Source organism: Xenia sp. Carnegie-2017, unplaced genomic scaffold (assembly GCF_021976095.1).
Source record: "Xenia sp. Carnegie-2017 unplaced genomic scaffold, XeniaSp_v1 HiC_scaffold_13, whole genome shotgun sequence".
Taxonomy (NCBI): Eukaryota; Metazoa; Cnidaria; class Anthozoa; order Malacalcyonacea; family Xeniidae; genus Xenia; species Xenia sp. Carnegie-2017.
In genome coordinates this window covers 2,395,779-2,423,038 of record NW_025813436.1, presented here as the reverse complement: position 1 = coordinate 2,423,038, position 27,260 = coordinate 2,395,779, and the positions used below count along the sequence as shown (strand labels likewise).

The 27,260-nt window shown below is 32.3% G+C and overlaps 4 protein-coding genes across 4 annotated transcripts; all 4 read left to right on the top strand.

Moving 5' to 3' along the window:
• The first annotated feature begins 9,559 nt into the window (after positions 1 to 9,559).
• LOC124455911 (cubilin-like) lies at positions 9,560 to 14,527 on the top strand. Its single transcript, XM_047006518.1, has 8 exons — positions 9,560 to 9,637; positions 10,523 to 10,640; positions 11,134 to 11,175; positions 11,485 to 11,520; positions 11,679 to 11,855; positions 12,465 to 12,641; positions 13,558 to 13,737; positions 14,451 to 14,527. The coding sequence occupies exons 1-8, from the start codon at positions 9,590 to 9,592 to the stop codon at positions 14,525 to 14,527; spliced, it is 855 nt and encodes a 284-aa protein (XP_046862474.1). The 5' UTR covers positions 9,560 to 9,589.
• LOC124455898 (enteropeptidase-like) lies at positions 14,524 to 16,864 on the top strand. The gene is made up of 4 exons (XM_047006510.1): positions 14,524 to 14,547; positions 14,593 to 14,641; positions 14,773 to 14,901; positions 16,563 to 16,864. Exons 1-4 carry the CDS (start codon positions 14,524 to 14,526, stop codon positions 16,862 to 16,864), a joined length of 504 nt encoding a protein of 167 aa, XP_046862466.1.
• A 2,073-nt stretch (positions 16,865 to 18,937) lies between these two features.
• On the top strand, positions 18,938 to 22,177 carry LOC124455890 (plasminogen-like; the record flags this gene model as incomplete). Its single annotated transcript, XM_047006504.1, is given in 4 exon segments — positions 18,938 to 19,012; positions 20,788 to 21,227; positions 21,230 to 21,584; positions 22,110 to 22,177. Coding segments are annotated over 3 exon segments (849 nt in total), but the record flags the coding sequence as incomplete, so codon positions are not given.
• Positions 22,178 to 22,196: 19 nt separating this feature from the next.
• On the top strand, positions 22,197 to 26,651 carry LOC124455882 (MAM domain-containing glycosylphosphatidylinositol anchor protein 1-like). The gene is made up of 4 exons (XM_047006497.1): positions 22,197 to 22,434; positions 23,133 to 23,168; positions 23,557 to 23,709; positions 26,404 to 26,651. The coding sequence occupies exons 1-4, from the start codon at positions 22,215 to 22,217 to the stop codon at positions 26,649 to 26,651; spliced, it is 657 nt and encodes a 218-aa protein (XP_046862453.1). The 5' UTR covers positions 22,197 to 22,214.
• The last annotated feature ends 609 nt before the right edge of the window (positions 26,652 to 27,260 follow it).

Genomic DNA, 27,260 nt, shown 5'->3' with positions numbered 1-27,260 from the left:
CAGCAAATGTGGCAGTCACCGATTTTAAAACGAGAACATTATCCTCGCAATAGCTCTTGGGACTGTTGGGAAACTGCATTTCTGCTTATGGTGATGTTGCTATTAGTCTCAAAGAAAGAAGAACACTATTTCTTTGATATTCTATTAAGACTGCAGAAACAGTCACGTTTTGTCTTGGATAAGGTCATTTTTTGTCAGGCTAGCCACTATTGTCTGTAGTAGCTGATTATTGTCAGTATCATCACGGATAGTCAGGGTAACTAGAAAATATAACTGACATGCTATATCAAGTGTTTTTCAATTATCTATTTGTTAAATACTCTATACAGTATCCATTGACGTCTGAAAAATTGTTTCAACTTATACGTAGGTGTTTTATTGCCCTACTTGCACCTCTCCCGGTACATAAAAATTGATCCCCCTTTCGAAGTTATTCTTCAGAAAAGTTTTTACAGCATGAATTTATTAACCAACATATAAAGTAAAGGCTCAACCATCAACCAAACGTCATGAATGCACGGGGCCCTAAACTACCTGAATGTAAATGATCTATCTCGCCTTCATCTGTGTAACCAAATGCTGGCATGTCCAACTCACTGTCTGGAACACTGTCAACGTCAGTCTCCACACCTAGAAGCAAAACAAGAAGAGCACCAATTTTTGTTGTAACAAACCTACAGTGAAAATTAATGATAATGGTTTGGATGTGCAGATATGCTGTCTCAAAGCTGGTGGTGGAGAAGGATATACAAGGGGCTCAACGCAATATCAGGCAGTGGGTTAATACGGTACTGTAGTATGGCGCAAGCGGCTTTCTCATTAAGGTTACCAGTGTGAATGATGCGCTTGGCTCCTTTGGCAGTTAGTTTTGCTCGTCCGTTACTTTGTGGGTACGATGCAGATGATAGTCGATGTGTTACACTTCATATGGCGAGGAAGTCTTGAAAGCTGTGACCACCAACTGTGGTCCACCATCTATCACTAAATTCTTCTCTGACATCATAAGCGATGAATACATCACAAAATACGTTCTGAGGGTGTATTGGCTACGCTTGTCGGCCTTTAAGGCATAGATGCAGAGCCAACCGCTAAAACAATCAACAATAGTGAGGTGTGGGACCATTCAGTTGGAAATAGCACATATTGCTTGGTAGACGTATAAGGGCTAGGTGTTAGCGAAAGTGGCTCTTCACGGTGGGATGGTGCATAGCGCATGTAGTCCAAACAGTTTTCGCGATGTACTTGGATACTTCTGTCCATGCTTAGCCAGTAGAGGCATTGGTGTGCTCGATATTTTATACCGCTGACTTTGGTTTGCTGAGTGTAAATTTTTTAATACATCCTTCTTATAGTTTTATGGGGATGACCAGATGCTTATCGAAAAGAGCAGCACTTTTGTAAACAAGCAGGTGATGACGGACTTCCCAATTTTTGCGGAGGTAGGCAAGTTCAATGACATTGAGCTTGTTGAGGAATCCTTCATTATAAGTTGGAGGAGAGCTTGGTACTCCTCGATCAATTGGACCGCTGATAAGACATGATCGAACTTGGTGTTGCCCGTAGTTTCTGAGTTGCATATATATATATACTAGCAAAAAGAGACGTGGTAGATGGGGTGACTTTTGTGCTCTCATCAGCAGAGCATGGTGAGAGGATAACGGAGGACCATGGCACCGTTTGCTTTAGGTCCTTTGGTCCATTTGCAAGAGCAGTCTGGGAGTCTTTTTCCTTTTAAGTTCTGGACTCACAGATTGCTCATATTATCAAAAGCCTTGTCGTTGAAAATGTCAACTAACGGTTTGTGATCTGCAGCCACATTATGTTTGAACAATCCAAGGTAAGGAGTCTTGATTGATCTAGAGACCATGCTACAGCCAGTGCTTTATTTTCTGTCGGGCGCAATGGCTTTCAGCTGCATTTGTGAAGCGAGATCACGCTTATATAATATTTCATCCATTCTCACACCAAACGGGGAGAGGTCGGGACATTGGCTTTCTTTTTTTACTAAGAGATATCAATCCTATCTCTGCTCCAATTGGGTTGAAGACAGAGTAATACGTGCAATGTCATATAATTGGACACCATTCTCTACAAGGCAAAGAAGGGTGGATTTAATGATTCAAACAAGACCTAAAGCAGAGGCGTAGCCAGGGTATTTTGCGCCAGGGACAAACTATAAAATTAGTGCCCGCTCCTGCTTGTTTAATGCATTTTCTTTACAATAACATTGTATACCGTACTATATACGGAAAACAGTTCACATTTCAATGGAGAAGAAGCTATATTATACAATTTATGCATATGACTCACTCAGACATTGTCAAAGATAATTCACATAGTCTACAATAGATTTATTTTTCTTGATTTCACTGTCGCAAACTGGTCAATCACGTTATAGAAATCTGTTGTTTCCAATATTTTTCTTTCAACGCTAAGAAGAGCAAGATCACTGAGACGATCCTGTACCATTGATGCACACAGATACGACAAAATCAGTTTCAATTTGCTAAACGACCGCTCACAACTTGCAATTGAAACTGCTATTGTCAACAAAGTTTGTAGTGAAATTCGCAAATTCGGAAATACGTCATCTCCATAAAACACAGTAAAACCAAGAAGATCCAAAGGAGTTTCTGGTAGAGCTTCAGATCGGTTACGGAGCATCATTCTGCAATCACCAATTTCGATGAAAAGTTCGTAGCCATTGATGTCCGTGTTGTAGAAATTTGAAAAATCTGCACAATTTTAACGAATTGCATCCTCATCTGTGCCAGATAGGAGAGTCTTAACGTCCAGCAAAAATCCAAATTTATTGTTCAGGTCTTTTAGTCGTAAAAAACGTGTTGACATCCCATGTTGAAGCCGATTTGTTCTGCGTGTTGGACGTGTTTTGCCAATAGTGGGTCATACTGAGCAACGAGTTTGATCACCGCGAGTGTCTACAATAGATTTATTTTTTGCTTTTTCAACTGCTTAGTCAGTTCGCAAATGCACTTTTGGTAACGACACTATTATAAATGTAGGCTATGATGCAAGCTAGAAGAACGCTTACATTAATAACATTTTACCTCTCAAGTAATTCAATTTCAAGTTTCATGCACTTCTGACAAAAAACTTTTCAAAATACCACTTTATTTATGACTAATTTTACTGTAACGAACCACTTTTTTCAACAAAAATAGTGACGTAATTAATTTCATGTTGAAGACAAGAGTGATTTTTGAGAAAAATCACGTCATGTAGCTGCTAACCGAAATGTAACTTAAAAAGCAAAATGTTTTACTTTTCAAACTAGATGAACTACTGAATTTTGACCTTAAAATGTTCATTGTTAGCTTTGAACACCTTTCAATTAGTTGTACTGGACAATTGTTGTTCAAACACCTATTTTAAACACTCATAAGCAATTTTTGGCTTTAAAGGAAGAAGATTTACCTTAATTGATCGATTAATTCATGCTTTGTTTTGTAAAATGTAATATAATTATAAATAGGTGTACAATGCAGTTAATATTGGTATACATCCACGTGCACAACATTGAGCTAGTGTTCTCTGAAGATAAACAGTTGCCTATTTTGAAAAATACTATTCATGAATTTTTTGTCAAAGTATAAAATATTTACTTGGATATAAAACAACTGAAGGCATGACGTCCTTAAAATTGCACTGACCCTTTTTCTCCAACTTACATGATATTTAACACTATATTTCAAGGTAAGTAAACCAAATCAATAAAATGACAGAGCATCCTAATTTTGAATTACTAACTAAGTTTTATTACAATTTCATTGACAGAGTAAAATGTTTGTTAACTAACTTTATTGGAAATCTGATAAAATTTGACAGGTACTTCTTCTCAAATGAGCTCCTGTGGCAAGCGCAAGATTCTCGCTGGATCTCAGTCTCCACAGTCTCTCATTGTAGGAGGAACAGAGCTACACCAAACTCTTGGCCATGGATAGTTAGTTTGACTCGAGGAGGCTCTATTCATTGTGCAGGATCAATTATTGACAAATATTGGATTTTGACAGCAGCTCATTGTCTTGTACAATCAACACAACCTGCAACTTTTTTCACCGGAATTAAAATAAATGTTGCAGATCATAGAACAGACACAACTAGTGTTTATGAATACTCTTTGACGTCAGTAGCCATGTATATTCATCCTAAATATTACGTAAGAGGACCTGTGTATTTTGCGGACTATGACGTTGCTTTGATGAAACTCCCGACATCTTTGAACTTTACCGAACGTGTGCAGCCTGTCTGTCTTCCAAGTCGAGATGATATTTTCAACGGAAATGATACATGTTTCGTGATTGGCTGGGGACGTACTGCATCTGGCTTCACTTCTCCATACTTACAGCAGGTGAAACTTGATGTTATTAGTCTTCAAGAATGCAATAGTTTTAGCTTTTTTAACGGGAGAGTCTCACCAAGGTCAGTCTGTGGTGGTCGTAGATCAGGTGGAGTCAGTGCTTGTAATGGTGATAGCGGTGGACCCTATCAATGTAAACGCAATAATACTTGGATACAATTAGGGATAGTCTCTTGGGGACGCTCTTGTGTGCAAGCTAGATATTACAGTGTGTTTATGGATGTCAGAAAATTCTTGGAGCCATTTATTGAAACAATTCAAAGAGGTAAAACAAACTATTCTTTTCATTAATTTTATTCAAAAAAATCACGTTTTTTCTCTACAATCAGCAGTAACGAAATATGATGGATTTTAATGTAGACAACAACTGAGCCTATCGCTAATACGATGGAAAGAATTTTAACAACTCAAATTCTTTATTAATGTAATGCAAATTTCAGCAGAAAGATGTAAGCACAAAGTAGATTATTGCATAATTATCAGCAACACTTTAAGTGATATCACTGATATACAGAAAAGTATTCTACAAATTGCTTTAGTGTCAAAAATTGCTTACATTTTGGCTAATGTTTCAAAGTTTGAGGAAAGGTAGACAGAGCTTCTACACAAGCTGTTGAATTTCTCATCAAAACTTTTTTCACTTTGATTTCGTTTTTTAAGTTATTTAACACAAAACATTTGCATTGTTTTTGTAAAGAGGCAGAAATTTACAATGTTAATTATTCAAGTAGTAATTAATTTGTAATGTAAATTCAATAAATGAGGTAATATAATTAGCAAAGCTTCTCTTGTAGGTCAGAACATTAATCTAACCATGTACTACTCAAGAGCAATTGGAGTTGTGTTTCAAAACTTATCAGAGTATATTCTTCGAATCTTTCGGTTATTTTAACGAATAATGGAGAATTTTCTGATATCGATATGGTTGCATATTTTCGAGCACTTCCTTATCAGATTGAGCTTGTGAAGCAAACAACCTTAATTGATCTTATTACTGTTTCTGGACAGCAAAATCTAACTTCAAATACGACGACAATACAACATATTGCTTCTGTTCTTGTCCGGTATATAAGTAGCCTGTATGCTGATTTTAGATCTGGAAGATCGGGCAGACGTACTTGTAAGTATACACATGTTAAATGATGCTTTTAAAATACTAATACGACATAATTTTTTATGAATACTTATATAGTTGCATTATTTTTTACCATTCGCCAACGCTAATTTTTATAGTATAAACTAGTTATATACATTTTTAACAAAAGTTAGCATTAGTCTGATTATAGTATTTGTTAGTTATTAGTTATTACTTCACAGGAAGTTATCTTATTATGTCTTATTATTATTCACAAGCCGATCTAGCGTTTACGTATTACGGTGCCGGTGTTGTTTGTAACTGCCGTATATTAATGATAATTAAAATTAAGACTTAATTTAATTAAAAAACTCGTTGTGAGATCAGTTAAAATCATAAAACAGTGCAGCAAGCTTTCAAAACATTAATGACATCTTTAAATGATCCGCATTTGTTGATTAGGCAAACCTAATGTTTACTCATTGCTTAAATCAGAATATAACCACTGCTGAGATTGTCAAGACGTTAGTCAGCATCAACACCAACAATCCTTCTCAGGACTCTACTAACCTGAATGATCTATTTCTACTAACATATCACGACGTTTCCTGGTTGAAACCATTAACTTTATACACACCTTGCTCATATTAACTTCCTAATTAAATACAGAATTAATTGACTTGTAAAGAGTTTCCTCTAACGCGTTTATCGTTTGTTTTCCAGTTACACCTGATTCAATAGAAAGATTGGGGAACAGGTAAGAATTTTACTTTTGAATTTTTAAGATTTGTGTTTTTAATAAATAATGGCCTAAACTTTCTTTGATAAAAAAAAAATAGAATGATGTTCGTATGAACATTAATAAATGTGTTCCTTTTTATGCAAACGTGTTTGTTCATTAGAGCTATAGCAAAGTACGTCAACATATAAATCTTTTACTAAAATTTGGAGAGTTAATAATCAAAAATCGCATTTCTTTAACTTGGAACCCTTTTATTAAATATCAAGTTTAAACATATTTTGCTTTGTTTATAAACTGTTGTTCTTGTAATAATTATAATGAAGGATTTCGAAACATACAATTCATTAAATTGATATATTCTAAAAGAGGAGTTTGAAAAAAATATTTTTCCTTTGAATAGGTAGTTGTTCCTTTGAAAATGGCATTGACAATTCCAGATGCACATGGAAGAATGTTAATTATCCACTTGACAACTTTGATTGGACCATCCATTCTGGCTCAACACTAAGTTCGAGCACTGGGCCTAGCTCAGACAGAAGAGGATTGAGTACTGGTAAGTCTTTTATTAAAATACATGTTTTAATAGTTATCCTTAAATAAAACGTTGGACTTAAATAAAAGACTCTAAAGTGACGAAAGTACCAAAATTTTTTTGAATTATATGAAAAACTTAGTTGCAATTCAATGTAAAATGCCATTTCAGTTGACATATAGCTTTCCAACATTTTATTCAATTTTCGCAAATATTTTAAAAAGAGTATTAATAATGTTATTATTGAGGAAATTGAGTGCAGCCGGGGAAGTATTTTAGCCTCAATTAGCGATATTACTTTAAATTGGGAAATTCCGGCATTAAACAAATTACATAAAAGAAGCAAACATAAAGTAATTACTCCTATTATTTTCCCTAACACAGCTACATCTACATACACTTTTTCATAAGTTAAGAATGATCATGGAACAACGACTGAGCAACCGTACATTATAAAACTTTCCTAACAAACACCGCTTTAAAACAAGTAATTAGAACAAGTAATTAAGTCAAGTTGAGCTACACTCCAATAAATAAGATGAGAATTTAAGGTCTACTGTGCTTTAAGAGAAGAAGATTTCCTTTTAGACGAACACAGATTCTATATAATCACATAACGATGCATGATGCATTTAAGGCAAAAGACATCTTTTGTGCAGAAAATATTAGTAGTCTTATACAGTGTAAAAGATTACCAACAACACGCATTGAGAATATTGGCAAACCTTCTAAGGGGGTTAGTAACCAATGGTGGCGCAAAAAGTCAAGCATTATTTTTCACATTTGTGTATTGCTAGCTGGCAGGCAGTGTTGTCATTTCATGCATGAAACATGACGTTTGCTGTTTATAACAAATAATTTTACGGTCGACAGTATACATTGCCGATTTTTTGTTACTTTGCTAAAACGTTTTTAATGCAATATTTCAATTAATGAAGCCTATTATAAAAACATTGTTTATTTTAACAATATATATATCATGTTAATGTTGAACAAGACAAAATATTAAGAGGTAGCTAAGAGACAGTAAAAAAAGGGTACGCTCGGATGAAAATGAATTTTTATTTAATTATGTACAAAAGGAAAACCACTTACACTTCACGAAGAAGATAAACGAAAAATAATTTATGAAACGCGCATTAGAAGATATTTCAACTACAGAGCATCCATGCTGAAATATCGATAAGTATGGAAAGTACGAACAAAGCACGTCAACATTATATTTTACTTCGTTTCTACATCAGCCGGACCTTACACTCCTTCGACAAATTAATCCAAAGCTATGTAGGAAAAACATAAATTTTATTCCTGTTTGGTTATTATAACCAATTACATGCAAATAAACTACACGAAATACCAACAAAACTGATTGTCTCCTGTCAGCTTCTGAAAGGAAACATTAGCATTTTATGAAAGACCCATATTGTAATTACATCATAATGCAGGTAAAAAAAGGTCTTTGCATAAATTTGAGTGAAAATTGAAATGGAACAATAATAATGTATTTATTGCAGAGAGATTACGAAATCGTTAATCTGGTGAGATTATCTAGACAGTTTGAGGCACAAGACGTGTCGATTAATATGTAGGACTCTTTTGTTTGCTATTTATATCATTAAATGTATGGTTCGGCGAGTAATAGTGCGAGCATTGAAAAGCGATTTAAAATGCAAAAAAGAGTTTCTCCCGTAATTATACTTGATCAAATTATGAGGTAGAAAGCAAAGAATTTGTTTAAAGCATCAGTTTGTAGCCCATCAAACAAATTTTAACAAACGCAACCATAAGGTAATGAAAATCTTTCTTGATGTATTATAGATATGCTCAGAGCATATATAACAGAAATGCCAGAAATAATTTATCTACTGAAACATATATACCTAGAAGTGATGATAGCAAATTTTTGGTTGGTAAACCAAATACAGAATTTATGTAAATATCTCTCTTGTACTAAGGATATTTCACATGGAATAGTCTTCCAACAATATTATCCCATCGCTTTAATTAAAGGAAAATTGATTAGTTTTTATTTAATGCAGTCAAAACCATTTCTTTTCATTTACTGTTTCTAGAAGTACAAAAACAATTAGTGAAATGGTCACTTCTTTACTCCTACATGCTTCTTATGTCTCTAGTAGAAATCCAATTGATTTTGTCATTGGCATTTTACAAACAGTCTTAATACCTAAATTTAACAAAAGCAAACAAGCAATATTTGCCTAAAATCAATATATATTGAGAAAATCACCACTCTGGTCAAATGTCGATTTTGCATAAATCAACAAATATTCTTGGCAGATATTCAATTTTTTATTTTCAAAGAAAAAATCACGTGAAACAAAAAAAAAACACTTAGTTCACTCTAATCATGCATTATTTAAAAGTGATTGACATTGTTTTGTTGACATACAATGGACTTTATTTGACCTAGCTTCATCAAAACACGTTTTGACCATATTTTGTCATTTTGACATTAGAGTTATTTCAATACTGCCATTTCAGGCGGGTTTCGATTCGGGACTTTTTCCCAGATCAAGGAATTTGCACATATACCATGTTGTTTGTTATTGTAATTTTACCCAAAAACAGTTGAGATCAATTCCTGTCAATGAAATGCATACAAATCCTTATGCATGTCTATGCCTAAAACATAATTTGAAAAAATTGTAGTTTCAAAAAACGAGAGCGTTATTAAAAAAACCAAAAAGCAAAACAAATTTTCTTGACTTGCTTAAAATTGTCTTCTAGGAAAATACATTTACATTGAAACATCAAGTCCCCGTGTGCTGGGTGATAAAGCATGGTTGGTTAGCAACTACTTCAATACAACAACCAAATGTTTTACATTTTGGTATCATATGTATGGATCAACAATTGGTTCTCTTAATATATACCAACAATACATGGGAGGTAGATTAAAGCTGTTGTGACATTATGGCAATAGAGGAAATCAATGGAGCAGAGCTCAAGTTACAACCAACTTTACGAAGTAAAACGAGGGTGAGTATAATTAACAATGTTCTCAAACTCTGCATATCAGAGTACAAAAACGCTTAGTTTCAACATTGAAAGCTTATTTAGATTTTTAAAAGGATTGGGCGGGAGATGAGAAGATAAACAGTTCCGAGAAAAATTTTCAATTCTTTGTTCACAGCTCATAAATAATTTTATTATCTTCCTTAACTCTTCAACCAGTAAATGTTATGCTGTAGCCTTTCCCCAGAAAATTATTTTTCTACCCCTTTCGAAAGTTTCTTATCTTGTAACGTCTTTTAAATTTTGGATGCTGATGTAGAATTATAAAGGAGGATTAATGTCTTAAAACTTATATCCATGTTACAAATGTTACAAACTTATATGCCTGTAAGCCACGTGTCTCCAGACCAAAATTTCGTTTGTTCTCAATCATTACATTGCAAATCAACTTTTTGGGTGCCTTTGCGGTTTCAAAAACATCGTTCTTAATTTTGTTCATATCATTTGCCACCCACTTTCTATTAAAAGATCAAACAATCTATATTAGCAACTAAACTTGATGTTTTTATTCACATATAACTCTACGACTCAGTGCACTTATAAATTCAAACTGCTCATTTGGCAATCAAAAGTAAAAAAAACCGCATATATCTAACATTAAATTACTAAAGTGCATAACCGTTTTTGAGTACATTTTGCATACTACCTGGTAAAAGTTTGAATATGTAATAAAGTAAACAATGACTATCTGAATCACCGAACGGCATATTATCTTGCTAAAATCTTGCTAAAAACGTGCTTAAAAGCTTTTTTTTGTAGATCATCGTCGAAGGTGTTCGTGGCTCAAGCTTTACGGGTGATATTGCTCTAGATGATTTTGTTTTTCTTAATGGTTCATGTGATATCCATCCCACCTATGCTGAACCACGTTTTATCAGTAAGTTATTTTATATAATGACGAGTTTTGATCGCTTTCTTACGAATTTACTTGATTTTTAACAGGTATTTGACGTATTTTCTATGCAGAAAAAAGAACTGCAATGGTTATGTTTTGATGTATAAATAAAATTTTAGTAAATTTTAACCGTTGTTAACCAGTCAAATTATTCCTAAACAACAAATAAAAATAGCGCAAATCTCAATAAAGAGCGGTTTTAGGAAAAAAGCTTTGACTTTTACGTAAAGATTGTTTTTAAAGAGCTAAAAGATTCAATGAACTTAGTTTTGTCTTTTTCCTTTGTAGCAATTGCTACGAACATTGTAACCATGTAACATTCTTGCACACAGGTCTTAACAATTCCCTATAGTTATCAAATTTGTTAACTTTTGAATCAAAAACTCATTTTATTAACAATCTATTAGATAGTCGTAGAGATGCCGCATGTCCCTTTTACTTTCAAACGATTCTCCATAAAATTTCAATCTTTTAGATACTACATCAACCATTTCCCCAACTCCGACAATCTCCTACGGTAAGTATATATAAAAATTAAAGAAAGGGCTAATTCGTTACTCTTTCAACTCGTGTTTCAAATGAAGGACATACGTCTTTTTTTATTTCTTACCCATGCTTTATCCTCATGCAATGTTCTATTATGGTACGAGTTTCTTATTTGTGAATCTTTTTTATAATTTTAATCCATAGACTTTTGCTTGTTAAAACAAAAGAGTTGTTTTAATTTTGTTATACAAAGTGCATACCAGTTTTATTTAAAGTACACGCAGAAGTTGCAATATGATGAAAATTGAGAAACAACATAGATGTTCTGTTTGTTCTACAGCCACACCTACCTCAACAACCACGATTGGTGCAAATGGTAGGGTCCTACATTAAAATTTAATTATATTAAACTGTTAATTAATGTGTAAAAATAAGTTAAGTGTGTGTACGTTACTTACAGCTCTGGTCATTTTTAGAAAATTCAATTTAGTTATTATTTTAAAACAAAGCCTCTGAAATCTATTTCTCTTTAAGTGCCGGGAATCAACATCTGTTCTGCTTCATCAATCAGTTCAACCTCTGCGACTATTGTGTCTCCAAACTATCCCAATGGCTCTGGAAGTAGGACCTGTACTTTGACAATAAGGCAGCCCCTTAACATTGCAGTGAGGTTCAATATCTCAATTATTAACTTGGAACGTATACAAAATGGTAAGTGAATTCTACTACACCTCAAGGATGTTGTATCGAATAAGGGTTTACTTTGGCTGAAAAGTTCAAGTAACTTTCTCAGCGGAAAGTTTTTAACTACGATATTATATTTAGTTGTGATTTTTAAAATATCATTGAAAACAGTTTTTGAAATTTGCCAAATCGTTCCATTTTTATGCCTATTTCAATTTGGCAAAAAAGCTTCTTATGATGGACCTCGTCTGTTGTTCTAAAATTGCGAAACTATTACTATTGGATTCTGCAATAAAAGAGACATGTACCAACTACTAAGATGACGTTAGAAATTGTTTTAACTTGGACTTACTGCCCTGGAGACAAGTCCATTGAAAGGAATATTTTAACAACCATCACAATAAGATAATTTGACTAAATTTAAAACTGTTTCCACAAATACGTTAAACACTTCACTTACTTTTGATATCTTATATAAATTATTTCACAAATCTAGAGATAGCTACATTTTATTAAATTTCCAGAGAAGGATCACTTGTGTTTAGGATTTTAAAAGAAGTACATATTTTTTATAAAATTTTTATTTTAATTGTTTTAATTTGCGCTTTATAAAGGCATAATGAATTAATTTAACAGGCAGAAGAGTTATATGTTTGGATTCCCTTACAATATCTGGTGGAACATCTAAACAATTCTGTGGCAACGAAACCTCTTTAACATTTACACCATATACCAATGTTGTATTATTGACATTCAGATCAAATGGAACGGCACCTATGGAAGGATTTAATCTTACATTTACAACTTTCTATCGTAAGTATGTAACGGTGCTTTATAGACCAATACACACCATACAAAAACATAAATAGTGATACAAAAATATTTGCATAAACGTATGTAGAGTTTTACCATAAAGTTGTTAAAAGACAAATAAGAATACATAATTAGTTAATGTAATTAAAATGTGTTAAAGCACCCAATAAATTCACAATGACAATACACATTTCCTGTACACACAATACAATGACGTAAGAACCAGACAACAAATACGGCTAACCTGACGTTTACTCCTCATTTGACTCTGTCAGTCAACAACAACAAAAACAGTCCTTCTCAGTACTATACCAACCTGGACGATCGACATTTACAAACATGTAATGAATTATCTGGGAAGGTAAATACTTCACTTATTATAATTTCTTTTCATGTATTTACTGTTTACCTTTGTCTAAATCAATCAAATATAAATCTTTGACAGGACTTTCCATAAATAATGGCTAATTATTAAAAACGCACTTTCATAAGCGCTCAAAACAACCAACGTCAGTTTTGTATAACAAAATGGCTTTTACCTTTGACAAAATTGACACCAACTGTATCAAATATCTTATGTGGGTTGGTTTTGTTATTACCTGCAACTACAAAGAAAAATTGATTATCTGGATAATTAAATAAAAACTAAAAGAACTTGTGTTCCAATTTTTAAACAATCGAAAACCTTATCGGAAAGTCCTTCCATCACTTTTTGTTGCGAAGAATGTGCCATAGTAGTATTTGTAAAATTTGGTCAATAAATTGTGAAAGAACACTGTCCTTCGTATTTCATATACGAAAAAAGATTTTATAAAATTAACTGTTTTGGAAAATTGCTTCGTGCCCACTTCGCTATATACTTACATGCACCACCTTTTCATTAATATAAAACCATTATCTGTACTAAATTATTTAGGAATGGATTTACCTTCTGCAACAAATGTTTGCTCGAATAAAATGATATACACTTCAGCTGGTCGAATTTACTCACCTGGATTTCCTAATGCCTACAGTAACAATCTAAGATGTAGTGTCACAATTGTTGTTCCTTTTGAAAAAGCACTGGAAATCGTCATCAATTATTATGATATTGAATGTAAGTTAATTTTTATGTATTATCTCCATGTAAAATTCTGTTTACCAAATAATTCAAAAAATTTCATCGATAGCCATATATAGGTTTTTGTTTGTGCTACCTCAAAATGTTAGAATCCTGAAAACTTTTTACATAAGTTTCAAACTTTGGTTTACAATACATTGCACAAACAATGCTATAGATGCGACGAAAATTTCGTCACTTTGTAAACGTTTTTCTAACATAATTGTTGATTCTTTTATGAAGAATAAAACAACAAATCATGTTTTTATTTCAAATTTAACACAGTGCCCACACAACGGTTGAGGTTTGTTGCAGTTTGGAGACATTTCTCTATCCTCCTGTCTACAATTGTAAACTATTATCCTTAAATCAGGAAACGGTGTACAAAAACACATAAAAATTTTTCAGTTACCATTTAAGTACGGCGTAATTGACTTTCCGTTGCTTCGTTGATGGACAAATATGTCCTGATCAATTAAAAAGGTTTAAAATTAAAGACTCCACTTCCGTATTTTAACTTTGATCATTATCATTAATGATCTATTATTAAGAACAGAGATCAATATACGCAGATAGAGACAAAAACAACTCTCTTAACTTCAAAAAGTATAAAAGATGTAAATAAATAAAAATCAAAACAAACAAAAATTACTCATCAGTTATATTTTTGCTTCTTTTTTAAATTTAAACACTTCAATGCATTTAATTAGTACATTCCACATGTGTATGGGATAAATTGTCATTGTCAAATGGTGCCACATCAAACGACATTTGCGGTCTCTCATGAATCAACGGTCGGCCACAGAAGTTTAAAGATGGGAATGTTGTCATAAGTTTTACAACTGACTCCAGTGTTACTCGTACTGGATTTTGCTGACTTTTCGTAGTATTCCTTTAATACGTAAGTGGATAATGCTTGTTATTTATTCATAATGTTGAATTTGTATGAACAATTCACCATGTAGTGCATTATACTCGATAAATAGTACCTCCATTTTGTTCGACAATTTGTCCCAATTCAATACTTTTTAGGATCGTCTATTAACTGCATTTTTGATGATGGTTTTTGCAACCAGACAAAGACAGATAATTGGGTAAGAACTAATGGGGCATCAGGAATTAATCGTCCTACCTTCGATCATACAACAGGCACTTCAACAGGTATTTTGTGTTAAGTTGTATGTAGAGTTTGAATATTTTGTTTTCCATTTGCAAAAAAAATTATATAGACCACAAGAAAACATGACATGTAAAAAAAACCTGGAACTGGTGAGAAAAAAATTCATTTCTATCATAGCCTGGTCTCTTCTTAGTCTCTTCTTTTATTGCGAACTGTTTCATTGCATTTGTTTAATTTTCTACGTTTACATATAAATTTGCAATAAAGCCTAGTTTATATTAATTGAAAGTTCGCAACGTTTAGTCATACATGGCATTGTGTCAGTTTTTTTATAAGCGGTAAGTAAAATAAAAAGTAAGGTTCTCCAAATTGATTTGCAAAAAAGTCGTAAATATTGGAAAAAATGAAAGTTGTTTCTTTTTAAATACGATTTCCCGTAACAAAGGTTTTTTCAATTATGGACAAATGTAAGCATGAAATCTGACAACTGCCAAATTTATAATGTATAATGACCAAGGAGTTGCATTTCGCTTCATCTAAAAAGTCTTGTAATAAAATCTTGAAATAGCGGTAATAATTATTCTGTGAAATCATAAAGTTTTAACTTTCTTTTATAATTGTGCTCTGAGAACTTAAATTTTATCACATTCTAATATATGTACGAAGTTAATGTTACTTTGTTAATACGCTCTTGGTAGGATGTTTAGGTTCACTCATTAATCCATGTATTTTATAATCTAAACTATGACACATACTATAATGTTATTGCACGTAAGCACTGCAGAGCATAAGAGACTGAAGGTCTCAGTCAATGCCCACAAAAAATCATTTTGGAAACGTTATTAAAAGGTTGTAAGTTATAATCATTATTGCATATACTCATGCATGTCATTGATTTTGAAATTTTGTTTGAACATTAAAATGAACATTTCCCCATTCTTTGCACTACGAGTTACAAACACAAGCGGAAAAATCCAAAAGCAAAGAGCGTGAGGGGACTGCAAACGTCGTCAAATGACGGAACATGGTCGAGGAATACAGATATCAATTAAAGGCATGAAACTTTGTCAAAGGCCCCGTAATTTGTTATTCGCCAATACAATGTAATTTCGAACTATGGGTGGTTTTATTTGGTATTAATTCAAAGGGCAGCTGTTAAAATTGTTTGTAATTTACGAATTGTCAAATGAAAGTAATAGAAATCTTTAAATTAGTGACCCAAGTCTCCAATCTAGGAAGCCTTTTCTTGGTCCCCTCAATCTAACATTAGACAGCTCTAGCAAACATAACGCGACGTCGATGATAACGAGAAAATGGCGTGACGCGGCGTGCTTGTGTTCCAGTTAAGTTTAGAAAGGCGTTTATGTTGATTTGAGGACGAGAAAATGGGTGATTTGACGTTCTTACATTGTTTTACTAAATCGCGTACATATAAAAGTATGCAAGTTGCAAGAGAAATTGCTCTCACGCGAATTAAACATAGCTTTTAGTAATAAAGGATCCATGATTCCTAATGAGAAATTCATACGCATTTATTCCCATTTATTTAAATTGCTTTTTTTATTAACCTTGAATCGTCTGTTTTATACGTGCTCTAAATTTTGTTGTGAGAATTTTTGTGTCATTACGTAACTGCTAAGTTTGACATTCTTCAACGTTGTTCCACTTTTATTGTTAGTTATTTAATTTCTCCACTTTTAAGGTTACTTTATTTTGCTACAAACGAACTATAACGAAAGAATTCAGTCTGGAAGTATCACTTTCAATTTGACTGCAAATGTAACAAAGTCTTGTTTAAGTTTTTGGTATCAAAGCTCTGGCAATACGAGTGCTCCAAATACTATTGGCGTTTATTTGATCTCAAATGAACGAGTCATGCTCATGTGGAATGATACGCTAAAGCAGGATTTGTTTTGGAACAAAGCTCAGTCAACTGTAAATCTTACTCATGGAAATTATAGAGTAAGTAGTGCTATAGAAAACGATCAAATGCATAAGTCATAAAAAAATTCAAATTTTTTACGTCGTGATAAAAGTGCCCATTACTAAATTGCTTGTTACATCCTATCTTTAAGAGTTAACATATTATAATCATTTAAATACGTAATGATCCCTTTAGATCATTATAGCTAATGTACATAAATCATTGTTAGCAGATTTCAAAAATTGCTTAAAATAGCAAAAATTATACAAGCTATATTTTTGTAAATACATGATAATAGTTATAAAAATTATTTGCAGTTTCATAGGTATAAACAAAAACAAAGTGACTGATACTGTATGTCATCAGGTGCAACAAAAGTGTTACTTGTTTGATTGCTATTTACTGTTTTGATTCGAAAAATTTTCGTGCGAGTAAATAGACGGATTTTCAAATAGCTACATCTGTTGTTATACACTAGCATATTTCCTTTCGGTAAAAAGCGTTTTAAAACGAAAGGTTTCCATAATTTCGTAGAAGCACTTTTGCTAAAATGCATTTAATGTAGACAACGAGTTTTTTGAGAATAGATATGTTTCGACATCAAATGATGCCATCTTTAGTATAAATGAACAATTACATAAATAATACAAAGTTTATATAAAAGTAATATGATTTTATGAAATAAATATATAAATATAAATAAATCATAAGCAATAATAAAGAAATGAGATAAATTAATGGGGAGCGTGTTACAAACTAAATATTGTGTTGAATCTAAAAACTTGAACATTGAGGTCAGGGATTGGGTTTTGAATGAGAAAGGTTTTGATTTTGAATAATGTGAAACCTAGTCGAATGTAAATATCTGTACAGAAGCGCTTCATATTGTTCGTAAGTGCGCTGTGTGTGTCCTGAGTAATGTCCATGTATGGTAGTCTAAGTGATGAGTTGTTATTTTAGAATTTTGTTTATGTCTCGTTGAAGGCAATGTTCGTATTGTTAAGTTTGTATGCTCTGTCGATAAGTATGCGTATAAGTCCGGTCTTGTATGAAAGTGGTGTGAAACTATAATAGTTCGTCAGAAGTCCTGTGTATGTTGGTTTTTGATATGTAAACGTTGTACAGCTGTCATGGGCTTTTGTTAGAAAAATATCAAGAAATGGCAGTTGATCTTGTTGCCAAGTTTCAGATTAAAATCTAATGTTTGCATGCTGCGTATTAATGTAAAGTTTCGTTAGTAAAAACACAAAAAATATCCGTGAGCCAATAAAAATGTAAGCAAGTATGGGTGCTAAGGGAAAGCCAATAGCAACACCTTCCGTCTTGTCGGAAAACTTTCAATCAACTAAAAATGCGTCTGTGCTGTTGCTAATAAAACAGTTTGTGAGGTCAATCTTGTTTTTATCTGAACCTGGGGTTTTGAGTGAATATTGTGTCAATTGCTAGATTGATGGTTTCAGTAAGTGGTATGTTAGTAAATCGGCTTTCAACCTAGTAGCAGATGAAGAATTTTTAACAAGAAGTTGATGAGTTGAAAGAAGAGAAGTCGTTGAGGAAAGTAAAAGAATCTTTAGTGGACTGGTCATCTGGAATATATGTGTTGTTAGAAGAACTAAGATGCTTAGGTAGATCATAATTGTACGCAATGATGAAATGGCAAAACTCCGAGCCATTTATCCACCAGAATCAGGAAACATACCACAACAGACAAAAACTCTCATATTTACCGGCACCTTCTTAAATGTCATTCATGTAAAACCAATATTTACCCTCTTGCTTCAAAATTATTGACCCTCAGACACCTCGTTCTCCCTTAAAATCAAAGAAGCACTCCATACTAACATTTAAAACTAACTAACCCTAACCTCAATGTTCAAATTTTTAATTTAACACAATATTTAGTTTGTAACATGCTCCAATAATTTATCTCATTTCCTTATCATTGTTAAAATTTATCCATATTTATATATTTATGCCACTGCACAAAACTTTTATAAACCTTGTATTATTTATGTAATTATTCATTTATACTGAAGATGGCATCATTTGATGTCGAAACATGTCTATTCTCAAAAACTCGTAGTCTATATTTAATGCGCATTTTAAGGTGCTTTTAATAAAAGTATTCCTTGTTTTATAGATAGTCTTAAAAGTGCTCGTCGAGTCATACCCGGGTTATGTTGCTTTAGATGATATTTCAGTTGTTCCTGGAGAATGTGTCAAACAAGGTAGTTTTTTGAAGGTTTTTTGTTTGTCTTATGTTACTGTTGCCGTACTGAATAATTTCTTAAAAAGTGTACGGTAATAACTGTTCTCTAGTCATGTCTGAGCAATAAGCACATTTTATTAAACGATCTAAGCCGAACTTTTAAACCTAAAATTCAAATTTTCTGCAAAATTATTACTTATAGCTTTGGAAAAAACTATTCCATTAACTGTTTTTCTTTAATATTTTGTAAATGTAGAACCTCTAGGTTTAGTATAGATATCTGAGAAGTCAAATTGACTTTGAAGATAACTACCGCTAAGGTTGTGGAAATGTCAATCAACATCAACACTTACAGTCCTTCTTAACTCTATACTAACCTACACAATGACGATCTACATTTAAAACAAGCAACGATACTCCGGGTTCAAGCTTTACTTTAACTGTTTTTCCTTACAGAGATTGAGCACAAAAGATTCTTGTTTTAAGAGTAAAAACGGGCTTGCTTTGTTCTATAGATAACTCCAAACCTACTCTAGCCATAAACCTTTAGATTGTCCCTAACTCTAATACACCTCCAATAATGTCGCAAAGCCATTTTTGATAAGCATTGCAAGAACATTATTTTTATTTATTGTTATCTCCTATAAATTTAAATATTTTTCCTGTTATCAAATTTCCCTTAGTCTCTATACCTCAATATCTCTATCCTTAGGACATCAGTTTCCTTTTTAGTTATTCTAGATTCGAGCTTTCCTGGATAAGTGACTTAGGAACAGTTTCCATTACTTTGAACAGATGTTTATGCTTTAGATAAGATTTGAGACGAAAAGTGTTGCGTAATTGCTTGGCAGATTTATTAGCACTTACTCTAGTATTCTCTTATCAGTATAACATAAATCATTCACAATCCTATTTTTGCTTTTTCAACTTCTTAGTCAGTTTGCAAATGCACTTTTGTACACGACACTATTATAAATGTAGGCTATGATGCAAGCTAGAAGAAAGTTTACATTAATAACATTTTACCTCTCAAGTAATTCGATTTCAAGTTTAATACTTCTGACAAAAACTTTTCAAATACCACTTTATTTATGACTAATTTTACTGTAACGAACCACTTTTTTCAACAAAATTAGTGACGTAATTAATTTCATGTTGAAGACAAGTGATTTTGAGAAAAATCACGTCATGTGCTGCTAACAGAAATGTAACATAAAACAAAATGTTTTACCTTCAAACTAGATGAACTACTGAATTTTGACCTTAAAATGTTCATTGTTAGCTTTGAACACCTTTCAATTTTTGTACTGGACAATTGTTGCAGAAACATCTATTTTAAACACTCATAAGCAATTTTTGGCTTTAAAGGAAGAAGATTTACCTTAATTGATCGATTAATTAATGCTTTGTTTTGTAAAATGTAATATAATTATAAATAGGTGTACAATGCAGTTAATATTGGTATACATCCACGTGCACAACAATGAGCTAGTGTTCTCTGAAGATAAACAGTTGCCTATTTTGAAAAATACTATTCATGAATTTTTTGTCAAAGTATAAAATATTTACTTGGATATAAAACAACTGAAGGCATGACGTCCTTAAAATTGCACTGACCCTTTTTTCTCCAACTTACATGATATTTAACACTATGTTTCAAGGTAAGTAAACCAAATCAATAAAATGACAGAGCATCCTAATTTTTGAATTACTAACTAAGTTTTATTACAATTTCATTGACAGAGTAAAATGTTTGTTAACTAACTTTATTGGAAATCTGATAAAATTTGACAGGTACTTCTTCTCAAATGAGCTCCTGTGGCAAGCGCAAGATTCTCGCTGGATCTCAGTCTCCACAATCTCTCATTGTAGGAGGAACAGAAGCTACACCAAACTCTTGGCCATGGATAGTTAGTTTGACTCGAGGAGGCTCTATTCATTGTGCAGGATCAATTATTGACAAATATTGGATTTTGACAGCAGCTCATTGTCTTGTACAATCAACACAACCTGCAACTTTTTACACAGGAATTACAATAAATGTTGCAGATCATAGAACAGACACAACTAGTGTTTATGAATACTCTTTGACGTCAGTAGCCATGTATATTCATCCTAAATATTACGTAAGAGGACCTGTATATTTTGCGGACTATGACGTTGCTTTGATGAAACTCCCGACATCTTTGAACTTTACCGAACGTGTGCAGCCTGTTTGTCTTCCAAGTCGAGATGATATTTTAACGGAAATGATACATGTTTTGTGATTGGCTGGGGACGTACTGCATCTGGCTTCACTTCTCCATACTTACAACAGGTGAAACTTGATGTTATTAGTCTTCAAGAATGCAATAGTTTTAGCTTTTTTAACGGGAGAGTCTCACCAAGGTCAGTCTGTGGTGGTCGTAGATCAGGTGGAGTCAGTGCTTGTAATGGTGATAGTGGTGGTCCCTATCAATGTAAACGCAATAATACTTGGATACAATTAGGGATAGTCTCTTGGGGACGCTCTTGTGTGCAAGCTAGATATTACAGTGTGTTTATGGATGTCAGAAAGTTCTTGGAGCCATTTATTGAAACAATTCAAAGAGGTAAAACAAACTATTCTTTTTCATTAATTTTATTCAAAAATCACGTTTTCTCTACAATCAGCAGTAACGAAATATGATGGATTTTAATGTAGACAACAACTGAACCTATCGCTAATACGATGGAAAGAATTTTAACAGCTCCAAATTCTTTATTAATGTAATGCAAATTTCAGCAGAAAGATGTAAGCACAAAGTAGATTATTGCATAATTATCAGCAACACTTTAAGTGATATCACTGATATACAGAAAAGTATTCTACAAATTGCTTTAGTGTCAAAAATTGCTTACATTTTGGCTAATGTTTCAAAGTTTGAGGAAAGATAGACAGAGCTTCTACACAAGCTGTTGAATTTCTCATCAAAACTTTTTTTCACTTTTGATTTGTTTTTAAGTTATTTAACACAAAAACATTTGCATTGTTTTAAAGAGGAGAAATTTACAATGTTAATTATTCAAGTAGTAATTAATTTGTAATGTAAATTCAATAAATGAGGTAATATAATTAGCAAGAGCTTCTCTTGTAGGTCAGAACATTAATCTAACCATGTACTACTCAAGAGCAATTGGAGTTGTGTTTCAAAACTTATCAGAACTATATTCTTCGAATCTTTCGGTTATTTTAACGAATAATGGAGAATTTTCTGATATCGATATGGTTATATTTTCGAGCACTTCCTTATCAGATTGAGCTTGTGAAGCAAACAACCTTAATTGATCTTATTACTGTTTCTGGACAGCAAAATTTAACTTCAAATACGACGACAATACAACATATTGCTTCTGTTCTTGTCCGGTATATAAGTAGCCTGTATGCTGATTTTAGATCTGGAAGATCGGGCAGACGTACTTGTAAGTATACACATGTTAAATGATGCTTTTAAAATACTAATACGACATAATTTTTATGAATACTTATATAATTGCATTATTTTTACCATTCGCCAACGCTAATTTTTATAGTATAAACTAGTTATATACATTTTTAACAAAAGTTAGCATTAGTTTAATTATAGTATTTGTTAGTTATTAGTTATTACTTCACAGGAAGTTATCTTATTATGTCTTATTATTATTCACAAGCCGATCTAGCGTTTACGTATTACGGTGCCGGTGTTGTTTGTAACTGCCGTATATTAATGATAATGATAATTAAAATTAAGATTTAATTTAATGAAAAAAAAAACTTGAACGGAGAAAGGAAGAGATCAGTTAAAATCATAAAACAGTGCAGCAAGCTTTCAAAACATTAATGACATCTTTAAATGATCCGCATTTGTTGTGATGGGGCAAACCTAATGTTTACTCCTTGCTTAAATCAGAATATAACCACTGCTAAGATTGTCAAGACGTTAGTCAGCATCAACACCAACAATCCTTCTCAGGACTCTACTAACCTGAATGATCTATTTCTACAAACATATAACGATGTTTCTTGGTTTAAACCATTGACTTTATACACACTTTGCTCATATTAACTTCCTAATTAAATACAGAATTAATTGACTTGTAAAGAGTTTCCTCTAACGCGTTTATCGTTTGTTTTCCAGTTACACCTGATTCCAATAGTACGATTGGGGGAACAGGTAAGAATTTTACTTTTGAATTTTTAAGATTTGTGTTTTAATAAATAATAGCCTAAAGTTTCTTTGATAAAAATAAAAATAGAATGATGTTCGTATGAACATTAATAAAAGTGTTCCTTTTTATGCAAACGTGTTTGTTCATTAGGAGCTATAGCAAAGTACGTCAACATATAAATCTTTTACTAAAATTTGGAGAGTTAATAATCAAAAATCGCATTTCTTTAACTTGGAACCCTTTTATTAAATATCCAAGTTTAAACATATTTTTGCTTTGTTTATAAACTGTTGTTCTTGTAATAATTATAATGAAGGATTTCGAAACATACAATTCATTAAATTGATATATTCTAAAAGAGGAGTTTGAAAAAAATATTTTTCCTTTGAATAGGTAGTTGTTCCTTTGAAAATGGCATTGACAATTCCAGATGCACATGGAAGAATGTTAATTATCCACTTGACAACTTTGATTGGACCATCCATTCTGGCTCAACACTAAGTTCGAGCACTGGACCTAGCTCAGACAGAAGAGGATTGATTACTGGTAAGTCTTTTATTAAAATACATGTTTTAATAGTTATCCTTAAATAAAACGTTGGAATTAAATAAAAGACTCTAAAGTGACGAAAGTACCTAAAATTTTTGAATTATATGAAAACTTAGTTGCAATTCAATGTAAAATGCCATTTCAGTTGACATAGCTTTCCAAAATTTTATTCAATTTTCGCAAATATTTTAAAAGAGTATTAATAATGTTATTATTGAGAAATTGAGTGCAGCCGGGAAGTATTTTAGCCTCAATTAGCGATATTACTTTAAATTGGGAAATTCCGACATTAAATAAATTACATAAAAGAAGCAAGCATAAGTAATTACTCCTATTATTTTCCCTAACACAGCTACATCTACATACACTTTTCATAAGTTAAGAATGATCATGGAACAACGACTGAGCAACCGTACATTATAAAACTTTCCTAACAAACACCGCTTTAAACAAGTAATTAGAACAAGTAATTAAGTCAAGTTGAGCTACACTCCAATAAATAAGATGAGAATTTAAGGTCTACTGTGCTTTAAGAGAAGAAGATTTCCTTTTAGACGAACACAGATTCTATATAATCACATAACGATGCATGATGCATTTAAGGCAAAAGACATCTTTTGTGCAGAAAACATTAGTAGTCTTATACAGTGTAAAAGATTACCAACAACACGCATTGAGAATATTGGCAAACCTTCTAAGGGGGTTAGTAACCAATGGTGGCGCAAAAAGTCAAGCATTATTTTTCACATTTGTGTATTGCTAGCTGGCAGGCAGTGTTGTCATTTCATGCATGAAACATGACGTTTGCTGTTTATAACAAATAATTTTACGGTCGACAGTATACATTGCCGATTTTTTGTTACTTTGCTAAAACGTTTTTAATGCAATATTTCAATTAATGAAGCCTATTATAAAACATTGTTTATTTTAACAATATATATATCATGTTAATGTTGAACAAGACAAAATATTAAGAGGTAGCTAAGAGACAGTAAAAAGGGTACGCTCGGATGAAAATGAATTTTTATTTAATTATGTACAAAAGGAAAACCACTTACACTTCAGAAGATAAACGAAAAATAATTTATGAAACGCATTAGAAGATATTTCAACTACAGAGCATCCATGCTGAAATATCGATAAGTATGGAAAGTACGAACAACACGTCAACATTATATTTTACTTCGTTTCTACATCCAGCCGACCTTACACTCTTCGACAAATTAATCCAAAGCTATGTAGGAAAAACATAAATTTTATTCCTGTTTGGTTATTATAACCAATTACATGCAAATAAACTACACGAAATACCAACAAAACTGATTGTCTCCTGTCAGCTTCTGAAAAGGAAACATTAGCATTTTATGAAAGACCCATATTGTAATTACATCATAATGCAGGTAAAAAGGTCTTTGCATAAATTTGAGTGAAAATTGAAATGGAACAATAATAATGTATTTATTGCAGAGATTACGAAATCCGTTAATCTGGTGAGATTATCTAGACAGTTTGAGGCACAAGACGTGTCGATTAATATGTAGGACTCTTTTGTTTGCTATTTATATCATTAAATGTATGGTTCGGCGAGTAATAGTGCGAGCATTGAAAAGCGATTTAAAATGCAAAAAGTTCTCCGTAATATACTTGATCAAATTATGAGGTAGAAGCAAAGAATTTGTTTAAAGCATCAGTTTGTAGCCCATCAAACAAATTTTAACAAACGCAACCATAAGGTAATGAAAATCTTTCTTGATGTATTATAGATATGCTCAGAGCATATATAACAGAAATGCCCAGAAATAATTTATCTACTGAAACATATATACCTAGAAGTGATGATAGCAAATTTTTTTGGTTGGTAAACCAAATACAGAATTTATGCAAATATCTCTCTTGTACTAAGGATATTTCACATGGAATAGTCTTCCAACAATATTATCCCATCGCTTTAATTAAAGGAAAATTTGATTAGTTTTTTTATTTAATGCAGTCAAAACCATTTCTTTTCATTTACTGTTTCTAGAAGTACAAAACAATTAGTGAAATGGTCACTTCTTTACTCTCCTACATACTTCTTATGTCTCTAGTAGAAATCAATTGATTTTGTCATTGCATTTTACAAACAGTCTTAATACCTAAATTTAACAAAAAGCAAAACAAGCAATATTTGCCTAAAATCAATATATATTGAGAAAATCACCACTCTGGTCAAATGTCGATTTTGCATAAATCAACAAATATTCTTGGCAGATATTCAATTTTTTATTTTCAAAGAAAAAACGTGAAACAAAAAACACTTAGTTCACTCTAATCATGCATTATTTAAAAGTGATTGACATTGTTTTGTTGACATACAATGGACTTTATTTGACCTAGCTTCATCCAAAACACGTTTTTGACCATATTTTGTCATTTTTGACATTAGAGTTATTTCAATACTGCCATTTCAGGCGGGTTTCGATTCGGGACTTTTTCCCAGATCAAGGAATTTGCACATATACCATGTTGTTTGTTATTGTAATTTTACCCAAAAACAGTTGAGATCAATTCCTGTCAATGAAATGCATACAAATCCTTATGCATGTCTATGCCTAAAACATAATTTGAAAAAATTGTAGTTTCAAAAAACGAGAGTGTTATTAAAAAAAAAGCAAAACAAATTTTCTTGACTTGCTTAAAATTGTCTTTTAGGAAAATACATTTACATTGAAACATCAAGTCCCCGTGTGCTGGGTGATAAAGCATGGTTGGTTAGCAACTACTTTAATACAACAACCAAATGTTTTACATTTTGGTATCATATGTATGGATCAACAATTGGTTCTCTTAATATATACCAACAATACATGGGAGGTAGATTAAAGCTGTTGTGGACATTAAGTGGCAATAGAGAAATCAATGGAGCAGAGCTCAAGTTACAACCAACTTTACCGAAGTAAAACGAGGGTGAGTATAATTAACAATGTTCTCAAACTCTGCATATCAGAGTACAAAACACTTAGTTTCAACATTGAAAGCTTATTTAGATTTTAAAAGGATTGGGCGGGAGATGAGAAGATAAACAGTTCCAGAAAAATTTTCAATTCTTTGTTCACAGCTCATAAATAATTTTATTATCTTCCTTAACTCTTCAACCAGTAAATGTTTGCTGTAGCCTTTCCCCAGAAAATATTTTCTACCCTTTCGAAAGTTTCTTTATCTTGTAACGTCTTTTAAATTTTGGATGCTGATGTAGAATTATAAGGAGGATTAATGTCTTAAAACTTATATCCATGTTACAAATGTTACAAACTTATATCCCTGTAAGCCACGTGTCTCCAGACCAAAATTTCGTTTGTTCTCAATCATTACATTGCAAATCAACTTTTGGGTGCCTTTGTGGTTTCAAAACATCGTTCTTAATTTTGTTCATATCATTTGCTACCCACTTTCTATTAAAAGATCAAACAATCTATATTAGCAACTAAACTTGATGTTTTTATTCACATATAACTCACGACTCAGTGCACTTATAAATTCAAACTGCTCATTTGGCAATCAAAAGTAAA